General features: G+C 44.1%; 1 protein-coding gene across 8 annotated transcripts in view; it reads left to right on the forward strand.

The window, feature by feature from the left end:
* Positions 1 to 13,832, forward strand: part of KIAA1217 (KIAA1217 ortholog) — a 1,240,780-nt gene that overhangs the window by 408,781 nt on the left and 818,167 nt on the right. For 2 of the 8 annotated variants that reach the window (XM_085631675.1, XM_085631676.1), the window contains exon 1: positions 8,607 to 8,955. The exons of the other annotated variants lie outside the window; for them this stretch is intronic. In XM_085631675.1, coding sequence (XP_085487801.1) covers positions 8,901 to 8,955 — 55 coding nt within the window. In that variant the 5' untranslated portion in view covers positions 8,607 to 8,900. Of the gene's footprint in view, positions 1 to 8,606; positions 8,956 to 13,832 lie in introns of those variants that run through there. 8 annotated transcript variants of the gene reach the window in all.

The following is a 13,832-nucleotide window of genomic DNA, read 5'->3' on the forward strand; positions in this document are numbered from 1 at the left end:
CCTTTTCGCGCATTGATTATCTTTTGGTTCACTCTTCTCTGGTTCAATTTTCTTCTTCTCCGCTTATTCACCCTATTTTAGTTTCTGACCATGCCGCAGTCACATTTACTCTTACTTCCTTTGTCCCTAGGGCACGAGCTCGTTCGTGGAGACTAAACACAGAAATTTTACATGATGAGTCCTTGGTGCGAGAGTTTTCCAATGACATTGAGACTTTTTTTATTGAAAATGTTGGGTCAGTCAGTTCCCCGGTTCTTCTCTGGGACTCTTTTAAATGTACTTTCCGTGGTCAGATCATTAAATGTATGTCAAGGAGAAACGCAACCATTAAAAAGGAACTCACGGACTTAGCAGACGAGATCAAACGTCAGGAATCCCTTTTTCGACATTCTCAGGATAAGACCTGCCTCCAGTCTATTAAAAATCTAAAGTATTCATACAATACTATAGTCACTAAGAGAGCTCATATTGGCCTGCAGGCTCAGAAATCTAAGAGACTGCTGTTAAAAAATCGTGCAGGCAAGATTCTTGCTGCCACTTTAAAGTTCCAGGAATCTTCTTGTAACACTTTTCAAATTCCTTCTATTACTGACCAGCTTGGTAGGAAAAAATTTCAAACTGCAGAAATCCTTGAGGTGTTCCGCGATTTTTATAACAATTTATATACCCCGTCGGCTCAAGCTTCTTTTGAACAATGTCAGGAGTTCTTGAAGTCGGTTCCTTTGAAAGTTGTTTCGGAGGAAGATAATCAATCATTAAATTGCCCGATTACTGCTGATGAAATCATTTCCGCGATTAAAGCTACTCGGTCTGGTAAAGCTCCTGGTCCTGATGGATATCCTATTGCGTTTTATAAGACCTTTATTCCCGTGATTGTCCCGAAACTCCAATCCGTTTTTGATGCTTTTATTAAGGATGGTTCGGTGTCTGGTTCTGCGGCGGATGCTACTATTGTAGTTATCCCCAAAGAAGGGAAGGATCACGCAGATCCCAAAAATTTTCGTCCCATATCCCTCCTTAACATGGAAGCCAAGATCTTTGCTAAAATTTTAGCTAAACGATTAGAGTCCTTTATTCCTCATTTGGTTCATCCCTCCCAAACAGGTTTTGTAAAGGGGCGTCTTGCACGGGATAATATTCGTACTTTTTGTCATATTCTCGGTGCCGCTAAACGATCTAATCTTCCGGCGGCAGCCTTGGCCCTTGACGCTGAAAAGGCCTTTGATAAGGTCTCTTGGCCTTTTCTACGAGCGGTTCTATGTGCACATAATCTTGGAGATTCCTTTATTCGTATGGTTATGTCTCTTTACTCCCGTCCTAGAGCTAATATACGGGTGAACGGTGCTACGTCTTCCTTTTTTAACCTGTGTCAGGGCACTAGACAAGGTTGTCCTTTGTCCCCTCTCCTATTTTTGTTGTCCATTGATCCTCTCCTCAGAATGATTGACTCGCATCCAGATATTAAAGGGTTCTCTTTTGGGTCTCATCAGATAAAAACAGCGGCATATGCAGATGATGTTCTCATTTTCTCTGATGATATTGCATTGGCCATCCCTGCTATCTCGGATACGATTGCTCTTTTTTCAAAAGTTTCAGGATACACTCTGAACAAAGATAAGACAGAGATGTTTCCTTTAAATGCTTACTGCTTCTCCTCTCATATGGGTTCGGCGGGCTTTAAATGGCAATCCAAACACCTAAAGTATCTGGGTATCTATTTTTGTACCACCCTATATGCTACGGCTTCTTATAATGAATCCCAAACTATTCTTAAGGTGAGACGTCTTTTAGAAAATTGGTCTCCGAAGCATATTTCTTGGTGGGGCCGTATGCAGACTCTAAAAATGATGATCACTCCTATTATTAATTTTGTTTCCTCTATGCTTCCAGTAAGGCTTTCTGATTCCTTCTTCCATGAACTTGATCTGCTCACTTCTAAATTTTTATGGAATGATAGAAGGGCTAGGATTGCTTATAAATTTTTACGGAAATCTTATGATATGGGGGGCTGTAATTTTCCTGATTGGGGGAAATATCAAACTGCTTTTCTGGCGTCCCAGGGTGCCCTTTGGTTTTCTTCCCCATCTATTCATGCTCCAGCTTGGTTGACAATAGAACAGGAACTGGCCTCCCCTCTACCGACTGCATCTTTTTTAACCACAAACACCCTTTCTATTCCATTCTCTCGCTCTATTATTTTAGACACTATTGCAGCGGTTCGTAAGGTCGATAAGAGGGTAGCAGTTCCATTACATAAAACTAGATGGTCGTCTATTTGGCGCAATTCTAAAATCAAAATTAATATTGACCCTGAGTTGATGTCTTACTGGGCTGGGAAAGGTGTTTCACTTGTTAAACATCTCTATGATTCCAACAATGATCCTTCCCCTTTTTCATCCCTTGCTCAACATTTTTCTTTATCTAATTTAGATTTTTATACTTTTCTTAAGATTAAGGTTGCACTTGCTAAAGTACACCTTCATCCTTCTTCCCCGTTGATTACGCTTTTTCAGCTTTGGATCAGGACTGGCCATGTTGCGTCTCGGATTTATAAATTTTTATCGTCCTCTACACTCCCTTCCCATACTGTCACACATCAAAAATGGTTACATCATTTTGATCATAGTGTTACTGCTCATATCTCTTCTGATACCTGGCAAGATATTGGTAAATTTTCTCTTCGTAACAAAATTGCCCCCTCTCTAACGCAGTCTAAGTTTTTCTCTATTAATCTTCTTCATTGGACTCCCATTCGTCTGTACTCACTTAATCTCAAAGAAGACAATTTATGTTGGAGCTGTGGGCTTCTACCAGGAGATTTTCAACATATGTTCCTTGATTGTTCCCTTCTCCAACCCTTTTGGGATTCAGTTCACAAACACCTTATGCTCATCTTTAACATCAAATTTCAACTGTCTTTTCCATTAATTCTTTTGGGTCCGTTGGCGGCCCCAGTCCCTCTGCCTTTACATCCCATGGAGCTCCAGTTGTTGGACCTCTTGTTAACTATTGCAGTCAAAGTAATTCTCATGGAGTGGAAATCCTTTTCGTCTGTCTCTTACCATACTTGGTGGGCCTGGGTTTCCTTTCTACGAAGTGCTCATACGTCAGTGGACCATGCTCATCTTTCTCCTTCTATTTCCTCTGGTGTATGGGAAGCCCTAGATTCATACATGAAGTTGGCCGCTGAAGGGTTGGTGGAGCAATATCCCTTTGATTTGTCTGGTTAGTGTTGTCTTGTATGTTGGGTGATTCCTCTGGAATTCCTCTCCTCTTCCTTTCCTTCTCTCTGTCTCTCTTTTTCTTTCCTCTTCTCTTTCCTATTCTTTCCGTCTTTTCTTTCTTCCTTTCTTCTCTTTCCTCTTCTCCCTAATTTGCCATCTGTGGGTGATACTTTTGATATATATCTTTGCCAGACATCATTTTGGGTCTTCCCTCCTTAAGTATTTATTTATCTGATGTCTGCAGATTAATGAATGACAATGAATTGCTCTCCTACCAATTAATTTTATATTAATGTATTTATTATCTTATTGCCCGATATCAATTGTATCACTTTGGTTTATATCCTATGTGTCATATTTGCGCGTTTAAAACAATAAATTCTTTTGAAATGAAAAAGGGAGGACTGTGGAAATTTAGCTTGCAAACTGAACATTATCTGCGCCATCTTGCCTCTCCCCAGCGCCACGCACAGCGAATGCACGGCCGCCATTTTAGGCACCCCACTCTCTCCCCGCTCACTCTCGATCGCCAGCGCTTTCCCCTGGCGCTGCGAGCATCCCCCGCGCGCCGGCCACCCCCGCTCTCTCATACAGGCCATAAACCCTCTCCTTCTGCGCGACCCTGCTACGGAACCACATCCGACCGACATCCCATACATGGTCATGCCTCTCCTTTGATAACCCCCTTCCTCTGCGCCCCATTGTCCGAACTGGTCCCAGGCCATCACCTAGCCCTGCGGATGCAGTTTATTGCCCCTACTGTAAGGGAAACACCCCGCATCAAAGGGATTACAGTAGATCAAAGCCCCTACCCCCTGAGACCCGGCCGGTTGCACACACCCCCGGGAATTAGCGGAATTCCCTGCTGCGCGATAGCCATCTCCCACTGCGGGTAGGGTGGGAACCTCTACTGTAACTATGTGTGGGATCGGATCTGAACCGGGGCTTCAGGGGATGTTCTTTCATGCATCAAGAGAATCTCAAGAATGTACTATATGTAATAAAGCAATAAACCGGTGTATAAGAGACCAGGTCTCAGAGATGCGGTTAGAACACCTCGTGACGATACCTTGCTGTCTGATCTGATGTGTTCTGCTCCGGCGGAATAAAACTTTGTTTCCTGCCTTCCAGTCTCCGGCGCCTGCCTCTTTCATTGGTAAATTATCGAGTGGTATGAGAGGCGATTACCGCCGGGCAAATACTTGAAAGGTTATCGACTGAAACTGCCGCTACCATTTAACAGGAGGAGCCCAGGGCCCAGGCTGTAGAATGCTTTGAATCCCAACCTGAGGAGAGAACTAATTGATGTGTTTCAGGAAAAGCCTGAAAACTGAACTTTTCAAGCTGTTTTATCTTTGATCTAAAGCCGCATTGAGTTGCGGTTGAAAAATTTCACAATGAGGGATCCCTTTCAATTACTAGATTCTAGCTTCTCCCTTCACAAAATGTACTACTACCGACATAAAAGTATTGTTCTAATATGAGAAAAATGCAACATGCAACAAGGTATAATGCTCCTTAATTTAAAAAAAATCAGGTCTCCAATTAAATGGTTGACCTAATCGGATGCATTATTTTATCACTCTTCTCTCACAGAAACAATAGGACTCCTCCTCTACCATTTCCATCACAGATGACCTCCATTCCAAAAAGCAACACAATTCAATTACTTTTCTCTTTTACAAGATAGGGGTGTGCATAGCCATCACACAAGTCGATCTGACCTTGCATCCATCTCTAATCTCTTCAAACCTCTCTTTTGAAATAATCTCATCCCAGTTGCCATCACGGTATTCTAGAATGTGATTCTTTCACTGAGAAATCGATCCCCAGTCTACAACAAATACTTCATCAATCAAATCCCTGAATTTATTACCACAATAACCATTACACAATATCTTGTCATCTTCTGTGGGGACTTCATCCTTCCTGGAGACCAGATCTCAGTAGGTCCTAAAGAGGTAATAATTCACCTTTGCAATACTGTGGCTTCGTTGGGCTTATCTCAGTCCGTGCAAATGATAAAGACAACCTCTTGGATCTTGGTATTGCTGCTTTATCACTCTAACCTGCCTCCTTCCCACCTCACTTACTTCACCACCACTGTCACCATTCCTTGCAAGAGACCTACCAGAAGTGCCATCTAAAGCGCTCACCGATGCCTTGGATCCCTTAATCCAACTTTCACATTTCTGCATTATGATCTGTCTTCCCCCTTCTCTTAAAGTTGCTCTTCAACAAGGCAGTTCACTCATTCCTAGTCCCTAATGTTGAGAAAACCCAAACCTTTTTTGATATGCACACCTTACCCAACTCTATGTATATCAAGACAAGTGTATAAACACCTCTAAAAGCCCCGTTTAGTATCTTTACAATTGCTTGAATATAGCTCACTCCTCATTAGACCTTTACCTTCTAAAACGAGTCCACAGGCAATGTAAAAAGGGCCTCTGAAACTGAATATTATCCTAAGGATATATATCAAACATTGCTATAATCCAGTTTTCTATGTACTCAGTATACATGAATACTCAACTTCACGAAGACTAATTTTGTCCTGATCAATAATATCATATTTCCCCAAACATGGACCAAAGGTCTGAATCCCAACAGAGTCTTTGTTTTGAGTTCTGAAAGTTATGTTTTTATAAACCATTTAGGACCTTGGTAATGGAGGCGCTTATGCTGACATTTGAGTGGAATCAAGAAGTCAAGTGTATTGGTGATCCATAGTCTCTGAAGCCTTTCGGTGGGATATTTTCCTGAAGAAAGACATAGCATAGTGGTCAGTTCTGGCCAGTGGTTAGTGCTGGTGAGGTTCTGCTTGGTGAACAAGGTATCTACAATACATTGGGCCAGAGATGCAGCGGTGGCAGTAACGGGATTCCAGCAAGGGTAGGATGTATCTTGCATTGGTGTACTTAAGGAAGTTAAACCACAGGTTGAAGTACCCGAGGATTGTCAATTAAGAGGGCGGAAGCACTGTTGATGAAAGTGTGCTGCATTATGAGTCATAAATTGGAGAGTAGGAATGAGGGTACCTAGATTAGCAGGCATGAGAATGAGAAATAAGGTGTAAAGTGGCATCTTGTGGGAAGTAATTGAAAACTTGAATGCTGAGGTCCCCTGGATTATGAATAGGGAGAGTGTGACCCTGCGGATAATGACAAGGCCCCTACTTCTTGTTAGGGCAAATGTGGTCTCTTATTTTGTAGCTTGTGAAAGATTGCTTCATGAATGCTACATAATCCCCATATTGGTGGTTTATGTTTGTGATTGGTAATAGCCTGTATGTGGTTATGATTCATAGACATAAAATGGGAGTCAGGTAGCAGGGTAGAGGAGCCAGAGGTAAACGAAACAGATTACTTCCATATCAAGGGTCAAGAGCAACGCCAGGGTCATTTGACACACTCTCTAAGAGCTACAGTTCCCACTGCTACCATAAGGTGCGCTGAACTGTTGCACCCCCGAAGTGCAATCATGGGCAACAAACGTTTTTAGGAGTGGAGTTCGCTCCCCAGCCGCTCTAATATATTTGAGAGAATAGGTTATTGCTTTCTCTGGTCGGACCCTCTAGTTTTGTTTTGATCTTTGCTTTTGCCGTTACTTGATAATGTATGTTAATGGAACAGGTTATGTCTTTTGTCTGTACAGCGCTCTGATACTCTTGATCATATTCGTGCTTTATAAAACTCTCTAAATAAATAAATAAACAAGCAGTGAGAGAGGCTAGCTAACTCGGGGAGACCGAGGCATGCTAGGATAGGATAGGATAGGATATAAGTTAATAAAGCGCTCGATTGCCGTGGCGTCTTGGCGCTGGTGAGTGTGGAAGTGGTGCAATCTACATTACAAAAGCTATATTGAAGCAAACAGCCAGGTCTTCAGATCTTTCCTAAAAGATTGTCGGTTTGGCTGAAATCTCAGGGCTGCTGGCAAATTATTCCACAACTTTGCTGCACAGTTTGAGAAGGTTCTTCCACCCCATCTTGCTTTCCTAATCCTGTTTACCTGGAGAAGGCTCAATGTACTGGATCTCATGGCACGAACGGGGGTGTAGGGTATTTACAAATTTATGGATGTCTTTAGCTCCTCCCCATAGAATGCTTTGTGGGCCAGGCATAATGCCTTGAATTCCACACGTTGCTGTACGGTAAGCCAGTGGAGTGCTCTAATTCCAGCAGAGGTTGATTGGCCTCTAGGTATATTTAAAAGCAGTCTCACAGCAGCATTCTGCAATGACTGCAGCCTACTCATTCGGGGAAACCGAGGCATGCTAGGTCACTGAATGTTGGAGCAGGGTAATTAGGACTACCCTTATCTGTACCATTATTCCTAGTAGGCCAGACATGGACCAGTACAGTTGGCTAGAGTTCTCCGTTCCCCGTCGCCATTTGAAAACATCCAGCCTGGACAAGAAGTGCAAAGAAGTTATAGGAGCCCATTATACTCCAGGGCAGTTTGCAAATGAGGATGCAAAGTGGGTACCGACTGCTTTGCAATCTGTTCTTCAATTTGAAATGTTTATGACATATAAATGAATCACATCACAACATATATATTTGTAGAGAGTGAAAAACCTCCAGCCTCATGAATATTAATGATGCATGTCACATTTTGTACATCTTATTGAATTTTCTTTGAATGTACGACAGAGGCCTAAGATAGACAGCAGACCTCCTGCTTGTGTTGGCAGTCCCGGCATGTCAGCATGTTTTAAGCATCACTTGTCTCTTAAAGGAACAGGCGCTGCTTTTTTTTAGTTTTTGTAATTGACATGCTGGCAAGACATTGGAGAGTGGTCCCCTGGACCACTGTATACTCACCCTGAAACCGCACTACACGATTCCTAAAGGAGAAACTGTGACGTGCGGGTTAGTAACAGTCAAAGGTTTTGAAGCACATTTGCGTCACAGACCCCTGATAACCCCCACTGTGACTATCAAATAGGAGGGGGTGGAGTATTCCATTTGTGCTTCGCCCTGAATCGCGGAAGATGTTCTGTGAGTCAGAACTAGTTTTCCGATGTATAAAAGATGTTTCCACATATCACAAAGCCTGTATTTCTGCAATCTGCAGACTTTTTGACATGTTTTTATGCGACTCATATGCATTAAAATCCAGGAAATGTGTGGGCTCTTGGAGTCCATTAAAAGTGGAGGGATTTCTCAACAAATGTGTTGTCAATTAAGTCGCTAAAATGTAGCACTCAAAACAGGTCTTAAGCATCCGAAATGCTCTATGCTCATGTCGTAAAAAAGAATACTCACCCCAATATAGAGCGCAAAAACAATGCCACAAAGTCGGGATGCAGCAGCGGTGTAAATTTGATCAGCGCGCGACGCTCCGTTCTCCACAATTCCAGTGCCAGCTATATTTGTAATAGAGGAGCGCGCGCGCAGACAGGCGCATCACCTGTTGGGGCCCTCCCTGCTCACGGGCTGTCCAGCAGAAGCAGCGGCAGCTGCAGCCGGCTTGTCCGGTCAGTAACCACTCAGAAGTGGGGCGGCATTTCACGGAGAATGGACCTGCGCTTCTCTGAGGCGCTGTACTTCAGGGAGCTGCACGGGCTGGAGTGATAGCGCGTCACCGGTGCTTATACTCTCCCTGCATGACGCAGTTCTGTGTGGGTTTAAGCTTCTGTCGGGACAGCAGGGGCAACCGCCAGAAGACATGGAGGAAAATGAACGCCAGACGCCCGAGCATCTCGACAGCAGGCGGATGACGGGTGAGTAACAGAGCCGAGTGACTCCGGGGGCCACACGGACACGGCAGCTCCTGTAACCCAAGGCAGTGACGGACATTTTTATTCGTATATTTTGCGTGTAAAACGTGTCAACTAACACGTATGTACTGCACCAAGCAATGTACAGTATATTTGGAAAGTTGTTTGCTTCTTGGCAGCTCATTCCGGGCATGGTTTGTTGATGCTACTTTTAGTGACACCAGGAACATGATACCCTGGGAGTCACGCACCGAGGCGCCATCATATCCAGTGGCATCTGCAGCTATAATGTCTGCCCGCAGTGCACTGGCGGCACACTACGCTTTTACGACGGTAAATGACGTTACCTTGTTTACTTTGAGCAAGCGCTGTAATAAGAAAATGACTAGTGCTGCGAGGATGCCAGACTTTGTTTACTGTGGCGAAAACTACAGAAGGCATGCAACAAGTGGACGAACTATCAGTGTGCGCGTGTTCCATTCACCGAGTATTCCCTCTTAGTCTGCCCTCGACGACTTAGCTGTCTACTGGCCCCTTCTAAGTGGGCTACCATTTCATCTTAAGAATTACGTTTTGTTTTTTGTGAATCATAACGACTACCAATGCATTGATTGGCCTTTTTGCACTCTTGCTTATCAAGGAATACTATTCTTGTTAAGTCCGATAAAAAGTATCACAATCTTTAATTCTAGGGTTTTAGTTAAACCAGCATGATCCTTTTTAATAAGGACTGTCCAAATATTATTTTTTTGCCATTAAGTGGTTGTGGCCAAAGTCTTGCAGTTCGTAGCACTTTTGATTATTTCTGCTAGTGCTGAAAATGACCTTTTCGACCTTGGCCGAGGGCGGTGGTAACGTCCTGGCAAGTTACAGCAACCCAGCCATTATTTAGAACAGTGGTGGAGTTGGGGCTAAATAATGCCCAACAGACTTTAATATCCCCGCTGCCTTCAATTTTTGCACAGTCTCGAGCGGCTGAAGAGTGGTACTGGGGTGGCGCTCAGTGCTGGCGGTAGCCCCACTGGCCTCACAAATGCGGAATCCCTGAAGATTCCCTCCACCCCAGCCTGCCGCACATGCACAAGGAGAGAAACCCCAAGATTCTGTCATCTCTCCGCAATTCAAGGCACAATCATGAGTCCCTAGGATTAATTTGCCCAAGGTACACAAACATCAGCCCCCACAAGGGCACCCACCTCACTGCCGACCACTGCCCCACCATTCTCATGCCACATCCGTGTCACTGAGGAGTATTTCTGCTGGAAGCCCTGGTGGTTGAATTCCAGGGTGGTGGCAGGGTTTAGGTCGCGGTGATGGAAGTGCCTATGGTGCTCTGTAGTGTTCATTGTCTTTACAACTCATCGCTTAAAGTTCCTCCCGAACAGCCTGAAGAAAGTATAAACTGTGGTGTTTTACATTTCTTTTGTAGAGACTCCTGACTCCAGTCTCTCATTGGGATCATACAAAGCATTGCACCTCGCTCAACACCATTTCCCTTAAAACATCCTCCATCTCCCATGGCACAAACTGAACCTCATTGTCTGCAATTAACTGTCTGTGGAGACCTTCTCATCTGAACACACTTCAGAAACTAAAATTCATTGTTGTGATCTCACTCACAGACCCCACCTCCGTGCGTGACAGATACTCCCACTGACAGATGGCGGGGTGACTGTTGTCCTACCTGCATATATATGTTCGTTTCTAAAGTGCCCTTGTGAGTGAAACTTGTGTACGTTCTTCCCGCAAAGAAGGATGGGTAGATGTGACTGGGCATATGTGGGAATTTTAGTCTAATGGCGACAAAAACCTGAGGGTCAGGCTCGCTTTGTGTTAAAAAAAGGACGAATCACATTCCATCTTTGACAATATTTTCAACAATGGCTATCCTTGCTTTTCATAGTGCCTCATCGGCAGAAAGGCAGATGTTTTATGAGATTAATAATCTATTTCCTGGAGTATATAGTTTCAACCTTTTATCCATCATTTAAATATCCAAATACGTTTCCAGAGTAAATTACTATGTTTTGGCTGTTTTTTTAGGTCTAATTATCACCAATGATTCCCTGCCAGTCCAGTACCCAAAAGATGGGCTACCAAAACTACACAATGGCTCAGATTCTCATTTTAGTGCATCTATTGATGAAAAGTTGCTTCCTTGCACACTGGCGAAAGTAGTTTAGGAAACTTCTGTAAGCAGAGATGACTGGTTCCGCTAGGCGTTGCCCCCAAGAGGGCTGTTGCAGCATCAGACTGGCACAATTTTCCATCATTGAAGACCCGTGGTAACTCGAGCAAACACATGAAACATGACGCTCCGCGGCAACTTCACTGAGAACTTTATCTCCTCCACAGAACGTCACAAAAATTGACAAAATATCCTAGCCAGGTTGTTGCTTGGGGAGTAATGCAGGCTTGTTTTTTAAAGTTTCCACTTACCAACAGTGGTGGTTGGCATGGAACGGTGGCAGAGAAGCGTGGGTTGGGGGGATAGAAAAAAAAGAAGACTTACCTGCTCGTCAGCGGTTGCCAGACGCTGCCTCTACTCCGTTGTCGCTCTTCTCCTGGCAGCACCGAAGCTTCCAGACTCCCCTAGCAAATCATGATGCTGCTGTCATCAGCATGAAAGCAGTGTTGTGATTGGTCTGAGGGCCGCGGTTTGCGGCTCAGACAGGGAGTGGGAGCCTATGCATGTTCTCCACCCAGGCTGTACAACAGAACCAGGTGGAGAACATGCTAAGTGCTCATGACTACTTGGCCAGCCCATGATGGCCGACCAAACCGTCATGCGCGCTTATGGCTCACCATCCACACCTCCCTCTGAAAGGAGCCCAACCCCCCCCACCCCCCCCCCGCCCCGCCATAACCTGGCCCCAGTCCATTATAATACATAATACAATTATAACGTTCTGTTATTATTATTTTCTTTTTCCTTTGCACTGCTCATTGAGCAGGCGGACGATGCTCCTCCGCCTCTGCTTAGCAAGGATTTGTACCGGAAATAGTCAACCACACACTACCGAGGTCCATTTTGACATTACTGTTCTTGTGTGGATCACTGTGGAAAGTAAAACATCCGAGGGTGAGAGAAGAGACTGTGGCTCTTATCCTACTGAAATAGAGCAGCTTCTTCATATTTCTTTTTTTAAACATGTTCTGTCTTACACATTGCATCCAGCTTACACGCCAGATAATAGTGCATCGAACGTAGATAACCCTATAAGAGTGACCACTGCGGTACATAGAAGTTTGGGATAAACAGGCATACAGCACCTTCGAGCAATGGCACCCAGGTTGTAAATGTGAGGTATAGCTGAGTATGTTCAGTGGGGTGGTTATAGTAAAGAATAGCCCAATTTATCTGTGTGACCTTTGCATACATTATACTATAAGCAACAATGGCTCAATTTATCTATGTAAGCTTTACATACATTGTACTGTACGGAGCAATTTATGGTTAAATGTGAGACTCCAGTGTCAGCCATTTTGTGATTCTGCCACACAGTGTGGAGTCAGGTTTAAGCTGAGTTGGAAAGAGACAGTTGGGAGCTAGCCGCTGACGAAAGCGGCTGGAGGTGGAAATCACTGATGGAGAAAGTACCAGAGGACAACATGTCTCAGCTCTCTCTCAGGCATCTGTGTAACTGAGCTCCTGAGATAGGCGGCATGTACAGACTGATATGTTTTAAACATACTAGCCATCAGTTTTATTAAAGACTGAGAATAGACTCCTGTCATATACCCTTGACAGAGACTGAGGTGACTGATTATGGGTAATCGCTCGATTGTCCTAGCTATCTGATCGAGCGGAGCCCCTTAGCAGTCGGGATTCTTTAGCCATGAAAGACAGTGAAACAGCAATCACGCAAGTTGCAGTGGCGAGTAAGTCTGCTAAGCGCCCGGCATGGGGAAAAATGACCATTAACATCTTCCAGAGCTTCTCCTTCTCCTGTTGGTTCACCCTTCTAAAGGATGACGAAGCTAGGCACAATTTAAAATATAGTTGGCTGATTTCCAGATACGCGCAAGCGATTCGATGATCATTTTAGATTCACAAAGCATCACAGCTGTGCTGGGGAAGAAATGAACTCACTCCTGCCTGGAAGTGGAGTGACTCCTGTGCTTTTCACGTGGGAGCATGTCACCCATTCGGGTAGAGTAGCTGGTGTGGATAATATCGCTAATTAAAGACCTCTTCAGCTGAGGCAAATTCTGTTGACTACACGTCACTTCCTGACATGGTAGGTCATGGAGATAGAAAAGAGGGGCTCAACCATTCAAGAAAATCTTAATGATGTCCCATTGACAGCACTGGACCAACCAAAACAACGCCCAGAGGTTTGATAAGAGAAGCACTGCATGCACCCCAGCATTCAAGCAGATGCTTTTATTATAATTTAATATTTAGATACATTTATGTACCTCAAGATAAAGATTTATATTGCATAGGTTAGCTGCCTTCCATTTGTTCCTTAGGCCAATCTGGAGATAAGTACATTTATTTTCTTTCCAGTTGAATACATTGGGATTCTTTTCCCCAAGTAGAGAAGAAGGCAAGGGGCAAGATGGTAGATCATTCTGCAGATATGAGGGATGATACTGGTGGGAATTAAAGAGGTTGCAGCATACCTGTTACTGGTCCCTCTTAATCTGCTCCTTCTTGATCTGGTATCAAGACAGCACGGATGCATTCATCACAATCACGTTTAATAATTGATAGGCCACATTTGGGTCTGGTTTGAGGTGCAGCTTCTTTCCCTGTGACTGGACCCATTTTGGATAGCATCGCCACCACCTACCTGACCCTTTCCGTATTGGGGGCCAGTTACTTTCTGGGGATTCTGCAGTAAACAGCCTCATAGTGAAGGTGTTGCAGGGTC

This window comes from Triturus cristatus, chromosome 10 (assembly GCF_964204655.1).
Source record: "Triturus cristatus chromosome 10, aTriCri1.1, whole genome shotgun sequence".
Lineage (NCBI taxonomy): Eukaryota > Metazoa > Chordata > Amphibia > Caudata > Salamandridae > Triturus > Triturus cristatus.